This window comes from Thalassophryne amazonica, chromosome 4 (assembly GCF_902500255.1).
Source record: "Thalassophryne amazonica chromosome 4, fThaAma1.1, whole genome shotgun sequence".
Classification (NCBI taxonomy): domain Eukaryota; kingdom Metazoa; phylum Chordata; class Actinopteri; order Batrachoidiformes; family Batrachoididae; genus Thalassophryne; species Thalassophryne amazonica.
The window spans coordinates 129,699,466-129,719,614 of record NC_047106.1 but is presented as its reverse complement, the minus strand read 5'-3'; the positions used below and the strand labels follow the sequence as shown (position 1 = coordinate 129,719,614).

The 20,149-nt window shown below is 39.8% G+C and overlaps 1 protein-coding gene across 2 annotated transcripts in view; it reads left to right on the top strand.

Annotated features, from left to right (window-relative positions):
- The window catches only part of LOC117508735 (flotillin-2-like), a 58,435-nt gene extending 45,775 nt beyond the window's left edge, over positions 1 to 12,660 (top strand). For both annotated transcript variants that reach the window (XM_034168555.1, XM_034168554.1), the window contains 3 exons: positions 2,506 to 2,689; positions 7,105 to 7,254; positions 12,124 to 12,660. In XM_034168555.1, the coding sequence (XP_034024446.1) occupies positions 2,506 to 2,689; positions 7,105 to 7,254; positions 12,124 to 12,156 (367 nt within the window). In that variant the 3' untranslated portion in view covers positions 12,157 to 12,660. The remainder of the gene's footprint in view (positions 1 to 2,505; positions 2,690 to 7,104; positions 7,255 to 12,123) is intronic.
- Positions 12,661 to 20,149: the final 7,489 nt, after the last annotated feature.

Here is a 20,149-nt window from a genome sequence, read left to right as displayed (position 1 = left end):
TACAGAGGTCAGACATTTCCTGTAGTTCTTGACCAAGTTTTCACACACTGCAGCAGGGATTTTGGTCCACTCCTCCATACAGATCTCAGGTTTGGAGTTTCAGCTCCCTCCAAAGATTTTCTATTGAGTTCAGGTCTGGAGACTGGCCAGGCCACTCCAAGACCTTGAAATGCTTCTTATGGAGCCCCTCCTTAGTTGCCCTGGCTGTGTGTTTGGGGTCATTGTCTTGTTGGAAGACCCAGCCATGACCCATCTTCAATGCTCTTACTGAGGGAAGGAGGTTGTTTGCCAAAATCTCGCAATACATGACCCCAGCCATCCTCCCTTCAATACGGTGCAGTCGTCCTGTCCTCTTTGCAGACGAGCACCCCCACAGTATGATGTTTCCCACCCCCATACTTCACGGTTGGGATGGTTTTCTTGGGGTTGTTCTCATCCTCTAATAGGGATGTGAATCGTACAACAACTCATGATGCAATTTGATTCCGATTCTTGGGGTGACGATTTGATTCAGAATCGATTTTTGATTCAAAGAGCTCTGAGAAATAGTTATATTACTTTAAAAATGTTTATGTTTAAGAAAATGCAGCTTTACAAGGTTAATCAAGTGATTCTAGATGTAAATTTACTTATCTGCTTTGCTCGTTTAGAGTTGGCTGGCAGTTTAGTGAAGCGCTGGTCAGTAGTCAGCAGAGACCGCTGCTCCCCTCCTTTTAGCTCCGGGTGATGGCGTAGCATGTGGGCTTGCGGATTTGAAGTGTTTCCGAAGTACTTGACTTTCATTTTGCAGATTTTACACACTGCATAAGTCATGTCAAGCTCCTTCTTAAGCAGCAAATAATAAAATCCAAAATGCGTCCAAACATTTGCCTTCAGCAAAGACCGTGCTGGCTGAATTAACTCTGTCCGCCATGCTAAGCTGCAGCTCACGAATGTTTGAAGCAAGCCGGACCCTCCCCTCGCGGAGACGCTGTAGTACTGAGGCCATTGCCTGACAAACAGTACACGCAGTGAGTAAGCAAGAAAATGTTTAAAAATGCTTTTTAAAAATCGATTATTGGACATTTTGGATCGATTCAGAATCGTAATAAATAAGAATCACGATTCGGGACGTGAATCAATTTTTTTCCGAGGGAGGATTGACAGTCATCTTGTGTTTCTTCCACTTTCTAATAAATAATCATAACAGTTGTTGTCTTCTACCAAGCTGCTTGCCTGTTGTTCTGTAGTCCACTCCAGCCTTGTGCAGGTCTACAGTTTTGTCCCTGGTGTCCTTAGACAGCTCTTTGGTCTTGGCTACGGTGGACAGGCTGGAGTATGATTGATTGAGTGTGTGAACAGGTGTCTTTTATACAGGTAACAAGTTCAAACAGGTGCAATTAATACAGGTAAAGAGTGCAGAATAAGGTGGGCTTCTTAAAGAAAAATGAACAGGTTTGTGTGAGCCAGAATTCTTGCTGATTGGTAGGGGGTCAAATACTTATTTTATGCAATAAAATGCAAATTAATTATTTAAAAATCATACAGTGTGATTTTCTAGATTTTTTTTTTTCCTTTTTTTTTTTTTATTAGATTCTGTCTCACAGTTGAAGTGTACCAATGATAAAAATTACAGACCTCTCCATTCTTTGCAGGTGGGAAAACCTGCAAAACTGACAGGGTGTCAAATACTTATTTTCCCCACTCTACTTATCTGGCCATTGCCTTTTTAACAACACACTCTTACTCCATGGGTAGTCTTCTGTCCGATGCAGCATACAGTTCTGTTTTCAATAGACCTTTCAGTTGAAAGACATCATTTATGAAGTGCACAGTGAAACTTTGGAATGTCTTGGTGACCTTGGTTTATAACTGAATTGTTGTCGCATAACACTGCATTTTATGTCTCATATTTTTCCTGATTTCTATGTACAATTTGGGTAGGGCAGCTTGACTGAAGTATATGTGCAAGGGAATTATTTATCTTTTATGCAGCATTCGAGGGTGTTTTTGAAGCCTACTTTGGTTAGAATTTTGATAAATGCGGTGTCTTTTTTTGAAGTAGTGTAATTTGTTCATTATGTCACATGACTTGTGGTTTCTTCAGGTGCTGATAACGTTTTGTGGTACTGCCTTATGATGTGCCAAAGGTTCCATGACAGGCCTTGCACAATTGATTGATTGAATTTATTTAGTACAATAATGCACAAAATACATATGTATTTGCCCATTAAAATACACAGCACAAGAAAGCGATAAACGCTTGTTCCCATTGTGGTCCTTTTTTGTCATGTGAACCTAAAATGCACAAATGATCAAGGCCACATCTCTGCACAACCCTTGGAGAATGGGGTTGTAGCCAAGGATTCTCAGCAGCACCCCCCCCCCCCCCCCCCCAAATCATGACTTCATAACCACGACAGGGCTTTTTATCATTGCTGTCTATCCCCTGTCAAGAAAGCTACAACATACATCCTGAGAATGTTTATAGGAAAACTGAGTTGTTGTGTGTGTTGCCTCTTTTAGGTTGAAGAAGGTGCTGATAGCACAGGCTGAGGCCGAGAAGATCAAAAGGATTGGTGAAGCTCAGGCTTCCTGTATTGAACTTGTGGGTAAGGCAGAAGCTGAAAAGATGAGACTGAAGGCTGATGCTTACCTGGAGTATGGAGAGGCAGCCAAAACTGCCCTGGTCCTGGAGGCCCTACCCAAGGTAACCATAAACAGGTTTACACAAGCCCTCAATTTTTTTGACAATTGCATCAACTTGAACTTGCATAATGAATAATTACAGTGCATTCAGAATGTATTCACAGCTCTTCAGTTTTTCCACATTTTGTTATGTTACAGCCTTATTCCAAAATGGATGAAATTCATTTTTCCACTCCAAATTCTACACACAATACCCCATAATGACAATGTGGAAAAAGGGTTTTTTTTTAAGGTTTTTTTTTTTCCAGATTTATTAAAAATAAAAAGTCTAAGAAATCACATGTACGTAAGTATTCACAGCCTTTGCCATGAAGCTCAAGCAACTGAATGAACCCATAATTGAATGTTGATTCCAGCATTTCTTAAAGCTAAAGATCAACTTTATTTATCCTGAAGGAAATTATTTTGCCAGAGTGCAGAAGCAGTAAACAATGGTTAGTTAAAGGGACAATTACAGAAAGTGTTAGTAGTTAAACAAAAAACGGCTAAAGGTCAAAATTTGATGCCATAAATTAACCGGAAATCACTGTCACAGAGGGGACAGTTGGTAAAGGGGGTGGTTTGTTTCTTTTCCTTGTTTAAGTCTTCCATTCAGTAATAGGCGTAGTTATACCTTGCATATGTTGACATGTCAGCATAATTCTTTTCATTAGTATTTGAATGCTGGAAAATAGTAGTACAGTGGTCCCTCGCTATATCGCGGTTCACCTTTCGCGGTCTCGCTGTTTCACGGATTTTTTTTAGTGCAATTTTGCATGCTTTTTTTTTTTTTTTTACTGTCTGCTGTGCTTAGTTGCAGCCAAAATCTGGCAACAGGTCCAGAGACTACACTCGCTGTTTTGATGCAGAGCGCTCCAGCAGCGAAGAAAAAGCACGCGCATTGTGGTCTGCGTGTGTCTGTTTATAAGAATCTGATCGCTCAGAAGAAAAAAAGAGCGCCAACAACTACCCATATCACTCGGAAAAAGACACCTGCCCCGAGGTGGAAAAACACACTGCTGATCGGCGCCACAATGAAGGCACGATCAGAGGAATACTGGTCAGTTACTATTAATAATTTCTTATGTGTCCAACCTCGTAGGTTGATCGTTAAAATTAAATTTGTTAGTTCTAAAAGCCATCATAATTATTTATAGGAGAACGTTCTGTTTTTATTTCTCAAACAAATGTTTGGGCCTGAAAACAGGTTTTGATCTTTGGTTTCATTCTATATAATACTGGACTTATTTTTCTACTAAGGTTTGAACTTTGAGAGTGTTTACACAGGAGAGAAAAGTGAGAAAATGTGTGTAGTGAGGGGTTTTACAGCATTAAAACATCTATAATAATTGTAAAAAAATAACGCTGCTACTTCGCGGAATTCACCTATCGCGGGCTATTTTTAGAACGTAACTCCCACGATAAACAAGGGACTACTGTATATCCTAGTATCCCTACTGTGACAAGTTAGGTAAAAGGTTTTTCTGTTCACTCAAAATTCTTAACCTCTTGTGGACTTTTGACTTACTTCATACTTGCGTCACACTTCAACCAGACATGATACAGTGCATCCGGAAAGTATTCACAGCGCTTCACTTTGCCACATTTTGTTACGTTACAGCCTTATTCCAAAATGTAGTAAATTATTTTTCCCCTCAAAGTTCTAAACACAATACCCCATAATTTATTAGAACTAAAAATATAAGAAATCACATGTACATAAGTGTTCATGCTTGGTTTGTGCTCTTACATGCACTGTCAACTGTGGGGCCATATATGTAGACAGGTGTGTGTCTTTCCAAATCATGTCCAGTCAGCAGAATTGACCCCAGGTGGACTTCAATTAAGCTGTAGAACCATCTCGAGCATGAGCAGTGGAAACGGGGTGCACCTGAGCTCAGTTTTGAGCTTTTTGGCAAAGGCTGTGAATACATGTACATGTGATTTCTTAGTTATTTTATTTTTAACAAATTTGCAAAAATCTCATAAAGGAAAAAATTCACATTGTCATTATTGGGTATTGTGTGCAGAATTTTGAAGAAAATTAAATTAATCCATTTTGGAATAAGGCTGTAACAACAGAATGTGGAAAAAGTAAAGCACTGTGAATACATTCTGGATGCACTCTAAATAACTAAAGGTGAGACTCAAATTGTCTGGGTTTTTTTTGTTTTTGGGTTTTTTTTTTTTCCACCTACTCTGCATATATAGTGATAGTGAAATGCCAGACTGGCAGAACCAGTTGTATACACATAATCATACGAGGTCTGTTAGAAAAGTATCCGACCTTTTTTATTTTTTGCAAAAACCTGATGGATTTGAATCACGTGTGCTTGCATGAGCCAACCTTGAACCTTTGTGCGCATGCGTGAATTTTTTCACGCCTGTCGATTGCGTCATTTGCTTGTAAACAGCCTTTGTGTGAGGATGGGTGTAGTCTCTCGTTTTTTCTTTGCAAGGAAAATGGCGGAACGACTGGAGCAGCGTGACTGCATCAAATTTTGCCAGAAACTGGGCGACAGCCAAGTGAAAACCATTTGGATTATTCAGACGGCTTTCGGTGACGATCCTCTGGGCATCACACAGATTAAGGAGCGGTACAACCGGTTTAAAGACGGCCGCACAACGGTGGAGAGCGAGCCGTGCTCCGGTCGGCCATCAACATGCTGAAATGACCAGATCATTTCCAAAGTGAACGCTGCGGTGATGCGGGACCGTCATGTGACTATCCGAGAAATTGCGGAAGAGGTGGACATCAGCACTTTTTCGGCACATTCCACTGTGACAGAAGATTTGGCCATGAAAAGAGTTGCTGCGAAATTCGTGCCGAAGCCATCGGCTGCTGACGGAGCAGAAGCGCCACCGTCGTGTTGAAGTCTCACAGACTCCACCCATCCTCACACAAAGGCTGCTTACAAGCAAATGACGCAATCGACAGGCGTGAAAAAATTCATGCATGCGTACTAAGGTTCAAGGTTGGCTCATGCAAGCACACGTGATTCAAATCCATCAGGTTTTTGCTAAAAATAAAAAGGTCAGATACTTTTCTAACAGACCTCATATATACACAGATATGCTGTTTGTTCTTGTAAGACACATAGCATGTAGTGTGTGTGTGTGTGTGTGTGTGTGTGTGTGTGTGTGTGTGTGTGTGTGTGTGTGTGTGTGTGTGTGTGTGTGTGTGTGTGTGTGTGTGTGTGTGTGTGTGCGAGAGAGAAACCTTCACCTGCCCTTCCTGATCAGCCTATAACATTTTATGTAAAGCTAACAGACAACTGCTATCAGGAAGGCCTCACCAACAAAACAACATGGAGACAGACAGGAACAAAAGATAAGTGGTGACAGTCATAACTGTGAAGTGATGAAAAATGTGACACACCAAAGAGGCGGAACTCCAACAATACAACATACCAGGACAAACAACCACACATAGACAAGCAGTAATAGCAACAACAGTCTGTTGTCTAGTTAGTGACATCCATACCCTATTCTAGGACATCATAGTGTTGATCCCCTTGAAAACACCCAAAACTGAATTGTGGTGACGGCCATGAACACCTGACCATCCACACACAGAGACCCAGATCAGAGCTAAATATCTGATCACTACTGTGACTGGTGTGTTGGGCCAAGACAAAACTACAGAACCTTACCATATGACATGGACCACACCGGTATGCCAGGAGCCACACGGGTGATTGCATGCACCTCGATGGGATGGGGTCCAGGATGCAGAGCCCCAGGAGAAACAAGGAGGAAAAAGGACAGTAGAAGGTGCCATGAAGGGCACCCATCAGGGCCATTTTTGTAAACAAAAATAAATGTCACAGGGACAAAATGTCATGGAGACACCTATAAATTACAACACAGACTTGGTCAAAAATTCAAAATTGTGATGTCATATTGTGAAAAGATATGCAGATAAATTTTAAACTAATTACATTGTTATATCTTTACTGTGTATTAATTAAGCATCTGCATCAAACAACAACCTGAGACTCAGACAGAAGGAAAACCTGAGTTTTCCTTCTGTCTGAGTAGAAGGCCATATGTGGACATGTAATTACTAAGCACACTCAGGAAAAACAATGCCTTCTGGGACATGGCAAGGCTTGCCATTGCTGTGCATAAATTCAGGGGCTGCATCCTGTGAAGGCTGCATTTGTTGACTGCACGCTGTGTAATTTCAAAGGCTCCTTGGATGCGACCGAACAATGCAGCCTTGTAGGATACAACAGGTTTATCCTTTGTGGCTCAAACAATCCCAAAGGCTCAAAAAATGTATCTTAAAACAGTGGTGCAGCAAAAATGATCAAAGTAATTAGAAAAATTTTATAGTGTTGCTGTTGGAACAAAGGATAATCTTTAGATTTTTGGTCTATGGCAAATGAAAAGTTTTATTTGTTGCTGATGGCAAACATATTTCCATCTTTGCAGATTGCTTCCAAGGTGGCAGCACCATTAGCCAAAACCAATGAGATTGTCATACTTGGTGGGGAAGGCAGTCGTTTAACAGGAGAGGTCAACCGCCTTTTGGCTGAACTTCCTGTATCTGTCAATGCTCTGACTGGAGTGGATTTGTCAAAGGTAAGTGTTGTTTTGTTCTTGTTTTTCTTAAATTCATGCAATTTTTGCAGGTGTGCCCCTGTCCTTGGCAGCTGTGCCTCCTAGATACAAATTTTCCATAGATGAATGATGCACAAAATTGACATTTATTTTTCAGGTTGGCTGCTGTAATACAAACTGTTTTTATTAAACATTGATACACATTGAGTGTACATGCAACTGGATACCTGTGGTTTGTTTAGTGTTTTTAGATTCAGTGTAGTCTAGGGTTGTTTTTTCTTTGAATTATAAAGTGCCCAATTGGGGTTGTCTGTAAAACCACCAAAGGTCCACAATGCAGTTGATGTCTTCAGCGACTGGTTCTAATGCACCTGTGCCCTATTCTCCCAGGCGAAATGGGAGCAGCCAAAATTAATTTACAACATGCACATATACACACAATTAACATATTCTTGAGAGATTGGCTTATCTCTGCAGCAGCTTTCATTCCTCTGGGTGCTCAACCTTGGAAATTAAGAAACATTTGAGAAGAGCTTACATGTTCATATTCTTACATGTTGGTTATACATTTGCAGGACAATTAAGGTTCAAGTCTTTAGGTCCTGGTGCTTCTGATCTTAATGTGTGGTTGTGAGGCTTGGATGCTAATTGGTGTCCAAAGGTGGTCACTGGATGTCTTTGGTACTCTTTAGAGAATCCTTAAATGCTGCTGTAATGACTGTGTTGAACAAGTTGTTACTTAGGGATACAGATGAGCCATTCTCTTTACATTATAAGGGGCCATCGGCTACAACATTCTGGCTATGTGGCATGCTTCTTTGAGTGTGCGCCAGTGTACAGGTGCTTCAGTGCTGAGCACCCCAGCACCTGGAAAAGGCCAAAGGGATGCCCACTTATCAAACTAATAATTTACACAACTCTGATTGGCTGTCACCCCAGCCCCTCAAAAAAAAAAAAAAAAAAAAAAAAAGTGGATTTGCGTGATTCATAGCATTAAAAATATGAAACAGAAGGTGACTTTTTAACCTGTTAAAATAGGTCAAGGTTGGCCATCTTTGAACTTGTCCAGTGTCTTTGTGTTTCCTGTAAATTTGAAGACTCTGGAAGTAAAAGGACTGGATTTATGCTCAGCACAGACAGACGGACAGATGGATGCAAAGCCTTCGCAATACCCAGTGTGTTGGGAAGATGTAGTGACACGGACCCACAACAGGGGGGCGTAAATGAACGGACAATAGATGAGCCAAAAATACAACACTTTACTGTTGTGAAACGTGCACAACAAAAATACAGACAAACATAGAATTTGGATCACAAGCAAAATATACAAGGTGACATGTGAGCAGGCTTGAGGATAGAAGACGTCCGTCCCGAGTAGAACCGGATCCCACACGATTTCCAATGCCACCGGACCCGAAGGATACTGGAGCCGCCAAGTCCTGAGACCCCAGGTGGTCACCGTCTCCGACTGTCGGATCTGGCACTGCTGGCAGGAAGCAGAAGAACAGATGTAATGAGTGTGTGAGAAAACACACCCAGTAAACAGTCAGCAACTTTCTCTCCAGGTGGGAAAACAACACCTCCACCTCCAACACAGTAACACACTTAGTGCAGAACCTGAGGGCTACTTAGTTTGACGTGCGGAGTGAAGTCCGTCACCCGTCACGTTTCCCCAAACTCAGCGTCCCGCTGCGAGTAGAATCCTCAGGCACTCCTGCAACAAACTCAGAGAATTACGTGCGTACAGCACAGTCAAAACGGCTGAGAGTTTACCTTAGAGGTAGACGATATCTCGGCGTCGAGGTGGAGATGTCGTCCGGCTTTTGTGTGTGTGTGTGTGTGTGTGTGTGTGTGTGTGTGTGTGTGTGTGTGTGTGTGTGTGTGTGTGTGTGTGTGTGTGAAGATCTGGTGATTGGTGACAGCTGTCGTAGTTGATGAGTGACAGCTGTCACTCCCGGCCCTTCCTGTGAGGCGGCAGCGCCCTCTCGTGCCCGAAGCCCGCACTTCAGGCAGGGCGCCCTTTGGAAGTGGGCCAGCAGTACCGCCTCTTCAGCGGCCCACACAACACAGTGACTTTATTTGATGGCTTTGGTTAAAGATCTGGAAGAAGCGCAGTGCTGTGAATGCTTTCTGGATGCACTGTACAATTCCCTCACTACTCTTAGTATGAATGTAATATTTGTCTTTAGATACTTCTCAGAATTGTTCATCACTCAGCATATACATGGGTGTTCCTTTTTATGCCAACAGTTTCGTTGGTACTTTTAATTATTTGTAATCAGTACACCTTTATTCAGCTTTGAATTATAAACAGTTTAAACCTAGTACATTACACTGTAATTCCAAAAATTGATTGTTAGAGAATGATGGAAATGATTGAATCCATTTTATTGAAATTACTAAATTGAGCTGTTGAGGTTTCAGCTGGGCAGCACGGTGGCTTAATGGTTAACACTGTTGCCTCACAGCAAGAAAGTCATGGGCTCAGTTCCCACCTGTGGCCTTTCTGTGTGGAGTTTGCATGTTCTCCCCGTGTTTGAGTGGGTTCTCTCCGCGTGCTCCGGCTTCCTGCCACATCCAAAAACCTGCAGGTTAGGTGGATTAGAAACTTTAAATTGTCTGTAGTTGTGTGTGTGGGTGTGACTGTTTGTTTGTCTATATGTGGCCCTGCGGCAGACTGGTGTCCTGTCCAGGGTGTACCCTGCCTCATGCTCTGTGACTGCTGGGAGAGGCCCCCTGTGACCCTTAATTGGAGTAAACAGTTGACGATGAGTGAGTGAGTGAGGTTTCAACTTTGAAAAAAACATGTTCCAATCACATTCTAAATTTAATAAGGCAATTATTTAAGAAATCATATTGCATAGATTAAAAAAAAACTATATAGTGATATTTTCAATATATAGCTGGACTTGGGTTGTAGTCTGTTGCACCCTAAAATTTTAGATAAACTATTAGTGTCTTTTCATTTATTTATTTATTTTTAATGATGCTGATTAAACAGCTTGATTATTGCACACAATCACAATAAAAGGCGACTGTTAAATGTGCAGTTTTATCACACAATGCAGTGCCACAGATGTCAAGTTTTAAGGGGATGTGCAATTTCTTGCTGACTGCAGGAATGTCCACCAGAACAGTTGTCTGTGAAGGGAATTTCCTGTCATAACCATAAGCCGCCTTCAGTGTCATTTCTGACAATTTGCTAGTACATCCAGCCAGCCTCACAACTATAGACTGCATGTAACCACTCTAGGCCAGGCCTGCTATGTCCAGCTTTTTCACCTGAGCGATGGTCTGACACCAGCAATGCAGACAGTTGCTGCAACAGTTGGTTTGCACAAACTGAAGAATTTCTGCACAAACTGTCAGAAACCATTTTAGGGAAGCTCATCTAAGTGCCTGTTGTCCTCGTAATCGACAAGGTTGAGCAAATCCTCACTTTTGATGGTACTTTTGATGTGCAATAATCATGCTTTTGAACGATTTTGATGTGAGTCAAGTAGATGAATTATTTGGCAAAGGTGATGTGCTGACTAACATAGATTTTAACAAATTTGTGAACAAAATTGGAGAGAAATGAGCCTTTTGCATCATTGAAGAAATCTTAGATCTTTTCATGAAAAAATAAAAATAAATTGGGTGAAATTTCATGAGATTTGAAAAATATTAATCACTGCCGCCCGGCACCTGTTTTTTGTGACATGCGAGTGACATTTTGAGTTATGGACTGGATACATTAGTTCATTCGTGGCAGATTTTGTTCCATCTGCCTCAGGTCACATTTTTGAGGCATTCAACTCCAACACGGACTTCCCAATCAAGGAGCCCTCAGAGTGGGAGGATGACCCGTCATTCCAGTCGTCACTGCAGGTCCTCCATAACGTTGCTGCAGTCAGTGATTTTGCTGAACGAGGAGTTGCACTTATCCAGGATTACAATCAAATCCTAATGAAGGATAAACAGCAGCGACAATACCTGCTGCAAGTTAAGTGACAATGTCAGTTCCCAGAGGCGAAGAAAATCTGAACCAAAATCTGAACCAAACGCAACTCCCCATGACTGTTTGTTTTCACCAAATAGGTGGACAGTGACATGTAATACTTTTTAATCTCCTGTATGGTCAGTTAAAGGAGAAAGGATTGTTGTTTCAATTTGTATTTCACTTGTGAACAGGTACATTACTGTTGCTGGTTTGCAGCTATTGCAGTTTCCAGCCCTCTTGCAGCAGTGGTTGGAACAGTCATATCGAAATCAAATTTTGCACAAAACATTTTCTCATTAAGATGAACAATTTTGTCAGGAAGCACCTTAAGAAAGTCATACTTTTATTTTTGGCATACTGTAGAGGACCAGCCTAACACACACATATATATGCAACACTGTAAATTAATTTTATATAATGTAATTTTTTGTTGTTGTTTATGGCCTGGTGCAAATAAGGGCGTGACGTCAGGCCCAAAAACAAATGCTTTGTGCATCAAATATATATTGCATTTGGAAGCTATGGCATTGTGTAATATAAAAAATACAAGATCCAAGTTAAGGAAAGGTGTCTATGTTTTGTTTTGTTTTGTTTTTTTGGACACTTTTGTTGGGAAAGGTTGCCCTTAGGTACACCTTAGGTACACCTAACACCATGACATTGCCATTGTTTTCCAAGACAAACTTCAAAAAACCAAGCTGCAGTTCACGCTTTGGTGTAAAATATTTGGCTATGACTGTAAAATTAGCAAAACTGTTTTTTTCTCCCAAAAGTAACCATTTTGTTTACAGTTAACATCAATTAAAATTAATCCTGGTGGTGGCTGTGCTGAATCACAGCCTCCACATGATGCTCTAGTTGGAAAAGTAAAACATAAAGTTAATTTTTGTGTTTTATTCTCTCAACAGATCCCTCTTCTGCAGAAGGTGGCCAGTACTTAAATCAGCCGACTCCACGTGAATACAGTATCTGTTGTATGCACTCATAGACTGCCTTTAATACACTTGAAGAGTTTAGTTGTTTTATACGCATATACTGTATACTAAGTGAATTTTGGAAACCTCTGGTGCCTTAGTTTATATAGGACCAGAATATCTGCATGCACTGCTGCTCGTTTGGCATCTTTTTGGTTTTTGTGTGTGTGTGTGTGTGTGTGTGTGTGTGTGTGTGTGTGTGTGTGTGTGTGTGTGTGTGTGTGTGTGTGTGTGTGTGTGTGTGTGTGTGTGTGTGTGTGTGTGTGTGTGTGTGTGTGTGTGTGTGTGTGTGTGTGTGTGTGTGTGTGTGTGTGTGTGTGTGTGTGTGTGTGTGTGTGTGTCCACCATATAATAGAACTGAAGTGAGGCCCGCTGTACCGGCCCTCAGTCAGTGTTTTGCGTTACAGTGCATTGAAAAGGTTTTCACATTTATGCTGCCTTATGTTAAAACTAATTCTTGTACCTATCAAACAATAAGCAAAACCCCACAGTGAAAACTTTAACACAAAAACCGAAATATCACTTTGCAGAGGTGGGATGAAGTCATTGTCGAGTCATTCTTAAGTCATCAATCTGCAAGTGCCAAGTCAAGTCTCAAGTCAGCTTGCAAACAATTGGTGGACTTGTTGATTCATGGCTTGAGTGACTTGATGGTGACTTCACTCCCCCACTTTGACACAAATGTTCAGACCCTTTACTGTAACCAAGTTGTAACTTAGGTTTTTTTTTTTCTGCTCCCTGTTTGGAGACTACCTCTGGTAGACTGGGTATTAGTAAAGTCATACACAGCAGTCTCTATGGGCTGTTTTACAATCAGGATACATAAGTTGATTTTAAAGATAAAGTTTGGTTTAATGACAAGATGCAAATGACCAACGAAGTTTAGTTTGACATATGTGGATAACTACTACTACTACCAGAACTATTATTTATTTAATAGGTAACCACAAAATTGACTAATTTCCCTATTAAAGCCTACTGTAGAACAATCTAACTCCCAGGATCATTGCGACTTGAAAAAGGCATTAAAATGTCTTGTCTTGGGTTGGGTATCAATAACTGGTTCTTTATCAGAATTGTTAAGAAATGATTTGATCCACAGACATCAATAGCCTTTTTGCTTCACGATGACACCTCTTTCCAAACGTTGTAACACAGACAACAAACTACAACCGACCAAAACTGTTTTGTTTGTTTTTTTTCTCCCAAAATGAGGCGTTGTCCATGGTTTATGAATTACATCCTGATGTGCAGTGCAGCTGGGTGAGTTCAGCTCAGAGTTATGAAGTTATATTTATGTCAATAATATTTGAAAGTAAATGCTTTAGACAAAAACTACAGATTTTGCTTTTTTCTATTTATGCCCAGAAATCAAGGATCCAGTGACCAATTTCATATTTATTTACTTTAAGACTTTCTATGTTGTTGACATAGAAAACCTGTAAAGACTACTTTTAGTACACAGAAAATTCACAGGAGGTATTAAGGGAATTAATAAGGAATCGGATTGATAAGCAGAATCGATAATGGCATAGATATCGATTAAAATCTTAATACCCATCCCTAGTCTTGTCTGTCAAAAATGTCCTGTCCGGAAATAGAGTGCATTTCAAACTCAAGCATCAGTGTTATGTGAATACTATCTATATATATATATATATATATATATATATATATATATATATAATTTTTTTTATTTTTATTTTTTTTTGAAAGAGGTAATCACTGTCTGTGATGCCACAAAAGGATATGTACCTAATTTAATCAAATGTCTTTAATATTGGAGTGTAGCTCTCCATCTGTCAAAAACTAACTATCCTCTCCAGAAATGCGCACATTCCATCACTATTTGAGAATGCAGAAACACAATAGCAGCTGTACAGTCTGAATGCATACTCACCATCAGCTGTTTTAGTAGATAGTATATATGGGGAGACTGCACTAAAATTAGTGTATGATTTACACAGTAATTATCTTAGTCCTCTCCAGAAAGGTTGTACTTGTTATTTTCAATCTTGAAATAAATAGATATGCAAACATCTGACAGGTCTGAAACTCTGGACATTTAAGTACCCCAGTCAACAGTTAGATATGGATGAATAACTTGACCAAAGTATCCATTTTTATTTTTTATTTATTTATTTATTTTTTTTTTGGTGCCTGAGACACATACCTGTGTACCCTGACTGTGAAACAGCCCATATAAGATCCCATAGTTGGCAGTTTGTGTCAGAGCAGGAACCCAGCTCTGAGGTCAAACGAATTTCCTGCAGAACAAATAGACCGGGTTGTGACGAGGTATACATCTGGGGGTAATCCTACAAAAATAATATTCTGCAGCATTGAAATTTTCTAAGACCACATCGTAAATATAAGTAGTTTGGAACCATCATTGCGTTTCTGCAGCTGTTGGCAGTCGGTAGAGCAATAGGATCGAGAATCCACCGGTAAAGGGGATTGCACTTCAATAGCACTTTTTATTTGAGAGGAGATATTGGAACAAGCACTGTTCTTCACTTTCCCCACCCACAGTTTGTTTTTTTGTTGTTGTTGTTATTGTTTGTTTGCTTTTTTGTCCATCCTGTTGGGGCTTTGATGTGATACAGCGTTGACTGAGGAGATGCTCCCATCGGGTCGCTCCGCCTAACGTCCCAGACTGGTGGTGTTACACTGATGGTTGTCCTTCTATCTAGAAAGATCTTTCTCCCATCCCTACACAGGTTCTCTAAAGCTCAGCCAAAGTGTTTGTAAAGGGGAAACCATTTTACACATTTCAACATAAGGCTTCAAAATCAAGTGGAAACTCTCTGAATGCACTGTATGTCGTCTTATGATTTGACAGCTCTTCCAAATTCCTGTTAGGTTTTTGTCAAGTCCTCCGCTCCATATGGCCTTGTAGCTCGCTTGTTCATACTCTCAAGTAGGTCCACGGGAGCATTAGGGTGGATGTGTTCCACACCATCAAATCTAAAACAGCTACATAGCTGGCTTCAAAACGGGGACATTCTTGTTCCAAAGCAGGTGCTCTACCAGTCAGCTAACATGCTGTTGAGCACATTGAAGATAACTTTTATTACCTACACACAACGTTGTTTAAGTGATGTGTGATTATTTGTATATGTAAGTCTGGGGCCGGTACCCACACAGTGGCACACTGCTAGATCACCTGCTTTGCAACAAGCAGGCCCGTAGTTCAAAGATGTTGGTGATTAGGATTAAAAACAGAAGGTGAGGAAGATGTGAAATGGTCAAAACATATGAACAGGAAATGACCCAGTACTTTTTTTGTTTGTGCTATGGAACACATTAATTACAAGGCCTTTATCGGTCATAAAATTTTAAACCGTATGTCATAATGAGGTGTTTGCACATACGACCTATTGGGTTGTTTTTTGGGGAGGAGGACTGTCTCGTTTATGTACTTTGGGGCCCTGCTTTTGTCGGACGTGTCTGCTGCTCTCACCTCTCTGCACGCATGTAGCAGGCAGTTTTGGTGATTTTATATACCTCTGTCTTCGGTGTTGGTGACTAAACCTTTTCCCCTCACACGCCCATTCCTGGAAGAATCTGAATCTCTAATTGTGTATGTTGTGTTTTTTGCATTTCAGATGTTGTTCAGGTTATGTTATGTCTCAGTGATTTTTACAATGCAACAAAGGTGCTCACAATCTTTAACGAAGCCCTTTTCATTCTTCAAACCTCTGCTTGATATTTTGTTGAAGTCTCTGGAGGTTTATCTTTTGGCTATATTTTCTTCCCTAGAACCTTGAAGTTCCACAGACTGTTGTATATTAGCCATAACAGACGAGTCTCATATGTGCTGAAAACAATAAGGTAATATTGTTCTTCTAATTACATATGTAGCTTTAATATTTAATGTTTTAATCCAAAATATTGGTAGATTTGGAACTGATTAAAATATTGTTTTGTTAATTTAAGGAGTAAAGCATTGAGGTTTTTCATGACAAATTGTAAAAGGACTTACCTGGAATACTGTGAAGTATGACTGTGTTGTGGAATTACAAAATGTGAATTAATCCTGAAAAGTGAATGTTTAAAAAAAAAAGCTGCTTAAAAATGCATGGATTCTGTTATCATTTTAACTAACAAAAAGGGGGAGCATGGCATATCACATTGTATTACTGTGTTTTCAGACGATGATGTCTAGATGCCTTTTTTTCCCACAACACTGCACTGGATGTTTTTTAGTGCTCCGAACCAACACACTTCTCCAAAAATTCAACTTTAGCTTAATAGTAACTTTTAGCTTCACTGTCGTGTCTGAAGGAAATAACAAATATAAATACTGTGGTAGTTTTATGTTGGTTGAAGGAACATTTGCTAATGGGGATACTGAAAGGTTTTTAGAGAGGATTTTTAATGCTGTTAAGATAGCGTTTGTGCCAGTCTCCATTCTCTCCAACATTATTTGCTAATATAGTGACTTTACTTGATATGATTGTGATGATATTGATTTAATGACAAGCAAATATTTTGACTTAAATAAAAGACAACTTTGCTTTTCACGGTGTGTTAACCAGTTAGTCTTTAATGTTCTTGGTGAAATGTTCATTAGGTTTGTGTTGCACTTTTAACATTTGTAACCTTTGTATCCATGAACGCTGTAATTCTCAAATGGCCATGAGTTCCTGTATGCTCTTGCTGCATGTCATCTGTATTCAGAGTAATCCGTTCACTCTTATCATTCTAATAAATGACTGGCTTTATAATGCTGTTTTTTGCTATCAAATTTCTAAGCCAATTTTATGACTCTTGCTTGTTTATTAAAAAGTATAAAGTGTTCTGATGTAGAATTTATGTAGATCAGTGAACTGATGAAGATTTACTCTTGCTGAGGGTAATAATGAATGTAATAATGTGTACTCAAAGTGCAGCCTTTAAATCTCATTCGGGTGAGTTGTGTTTTATTTTATTTGTGTTTTACTGGTTGCTAAGTAGTAAGTGGGATTGAATCCTATTGAGGATGACCCTGGCAGGTCATTTCCAGAGAGAGATAAGAAGCCCTTTCTTCCCATCGGTTGGGATGATACCAGTCTTCCAGATAGAACCACAGACTGTTGATGGATGACTATTATACAACTTGCTGATACACCTTTTCAGATTTCTATGTCAAATAACACAGGAGCCACAGTTTGACTATGTGGAGGGAACCAACAAATAATCACCTTAGATCCATCCATCCATCACGCTTTTTCATGAATACTTTGACCTTAGCAATTTGCAAATTAGGCTTTTTAGCTTGGCCCCTAATTGAGCTGGTGCCTTTATAAATGCTAGTCCCATAAATTAAATCTAACTTTAGACCTCTTCTTATTCAAGTTAGATTACTTTTGTCCTGGTTGACCTAATACACTGAACAAAAATATATGCTCACATTTTTCATGAGCTGAACTCAAAAAGATCTAAAACATTTTCTATTTACACAAAAGACCTATTTCTCTCAAATATTGTTCACAAATTTGTCTAAATCTGTGTTAATGAGCACTTCTCTGGCAAGATAACACTGATCAACAATTTTCTTGCATGGAGTTTTACAACGGATTTTGGCACTGATTCTGAATCTGGTGTTAGTTTTGGCCAATTACATCACATTTTTAAGATATGAAAACACTTTTTTTTTAAATGGATATTTTTTGCTGAAAGCTGAAAAATTTATTTTGTTTAAGCACCTTTATATAGAATAATGTTTGCAATGGAAGGCAGCTCCTCCCTTGAGAATGCATTTCCAAAACTATATGCTTGCACCCTTTTTGAGCATTATTGACCACAGTATACAAATACTAAAGTGAAATATATTGACAAAGTTTTCAGCTTTAAACCAGAAGCATGCAAAAAAATACACGAAAAGGTAACAGTCACTTTAAAACGATCAGTGGTGTTGCATAAATCCAAAACATATCTCTGCGCAAATCAGTCATGTTAAGAAATCAAATTTTCTTTTTGTAGCTGATCTCTTATGATCTGCGTAATGGACATCTTTCATCAAACTCCAGCAGTAATCTGCCATTACGTTACAGTTCCATCAACCTTGGTAACATTCTTCCATCACTTGGATGTCCTGATGGAAACACTCGTGCTGCTCCTCACTTACGTCACCAAGGTTATCAGGAAACTCACTCAGGTGGCTGTACAAGTAGTGCTCTTTAATGCTCATCCTACTCCCTAGTTCTTGCAGGCTGAGGAGAAGCTCATTGACCATCTCTCTATAATTGTCAGCTTTTTTATTGCCAAGGAAGTTATCTCAGATCAGATTGTTCAGTTCGGACTGGCTATACTGAGAAACTCAGTCTGCATCCCATGCCTCATGCACTATAGCCGATTCTTCGTCATCATAAGTGGAAAAAGTAAACTGGTCCTCATCAGTGTCTGGGAGCTTGGTGAAAATAGGTTCAAGTATTTTGCCACTGTAGGCAACCAGTCGTATAGCAGATGGTACGCTGGGGTATTGCAAGTATTGTTTGTTTTTCTTATTAAATCCCTTGATGTTTACAAGGCAGAAGTAACAGTCACCTAAGTGGTTTTTCGGTTCTCTCCAAACCATTGGTACACCAAAGTTGAGCTTAGCATTCTTTCATTGAGACCAAGATCTCAGTGTTTCGACACAAGTTGTCCAAACTTGGTGAGGTGCCCAATTTTTGTCCTTGTCACCAAGTGGTACCCCAAAATAAGCAAGATACACTCTTGATAAAACTATTGATGTTACTTCTGTGAGATGGTGACACAACCACAGATATAACAGAAAACATCTGGGTCATCGCAACACTTCTTTCACTTGGAAGTCGTAGACATGTTAACTACCTTAGAGTAAAGAAGAATAACAAAGTGCAGAATAACAAACATTCCTGTTACAATCAAACCTGTTTAAAAATTACTACATTTCTTAAACTTACTACTTTGTATGGAAACAGCTATTTTTCTTACTTCGTGGCGGCTACTTGTATTAAGCATTGAAGCAAAAGCTGCAATCTTGTAAGCCTCCTCTGTGCCATATACAGTAGTGTTCAGAATAATAGTAGTGCTATGTGACTAAAAAGATTAATCCAGGTTTTGAGTATATTTCTTTTTGTTACATGGGAAACAAGGTACCAGTAGATTCAGTAGATTCTCACAAATCCAACAAGACCAGGCATTCATGATATGCACACTCTTAAGGCTATGAAATTGGGCTATTAGTAAAAAAAAAGTAGTAAAGGGGGTGTTCACAATAACAGCAGTGTGGCATTAAGGCAGTGCGTTCGTCAATTTTGTGGAACAAACAGGTGTGAATCAGGTGTCCCCTATGTAAGGATGAAGCCAGCACCTGTTGAACGTGCTTTTCTCTTTGAAAGCCTGAGGAAAATGAGATGTTCAAGACATTGTTCAGAAGAACAGCGTAGTTTGATTAAAAAGTTGATTGGAGAGGGGAAAACTTATACGCAGGTGCAAAAAATTATAGGCTGTTCATCTACAATGATCTCCAATGCTTTAAAATGGACACAAAAATGACACATGGAAGAAATGGAAAACAACCATCAAAATGGATAGAAGAATAACCAGAATGGCAAAGGCTCACCCATTGATCAGCTCGAGGATGATCAAAGACAGTCTGTTACCTGTAAGTGCTGTGACAGAAGACGCCTGTGTGAAGCTAATTTATTTGCAAGAATCCCCCGCAAAGTCCCTCTGTTAAATAAAAGACATGCAGAAGAGGTTACAATTTGCCAAAGAACACATCAACTGGCCTAAAGAGAAATGGAGGAATATGTTGTGGACTGATGAGAGTAAAATTGTTCTTTTTGGGTCCAAGGGCCGCAGACAGTTTGTGAGATGACCCCCAAACTCTGAATTCAAGCCACAGTTCACAGTGAAGACTGAAGCATGGTGGTGCAAGGATCATGATATGGGCATGTTTCTCCTACTATGGTGTTGGGCCTATATATTGCATACCAGGTATCATGGA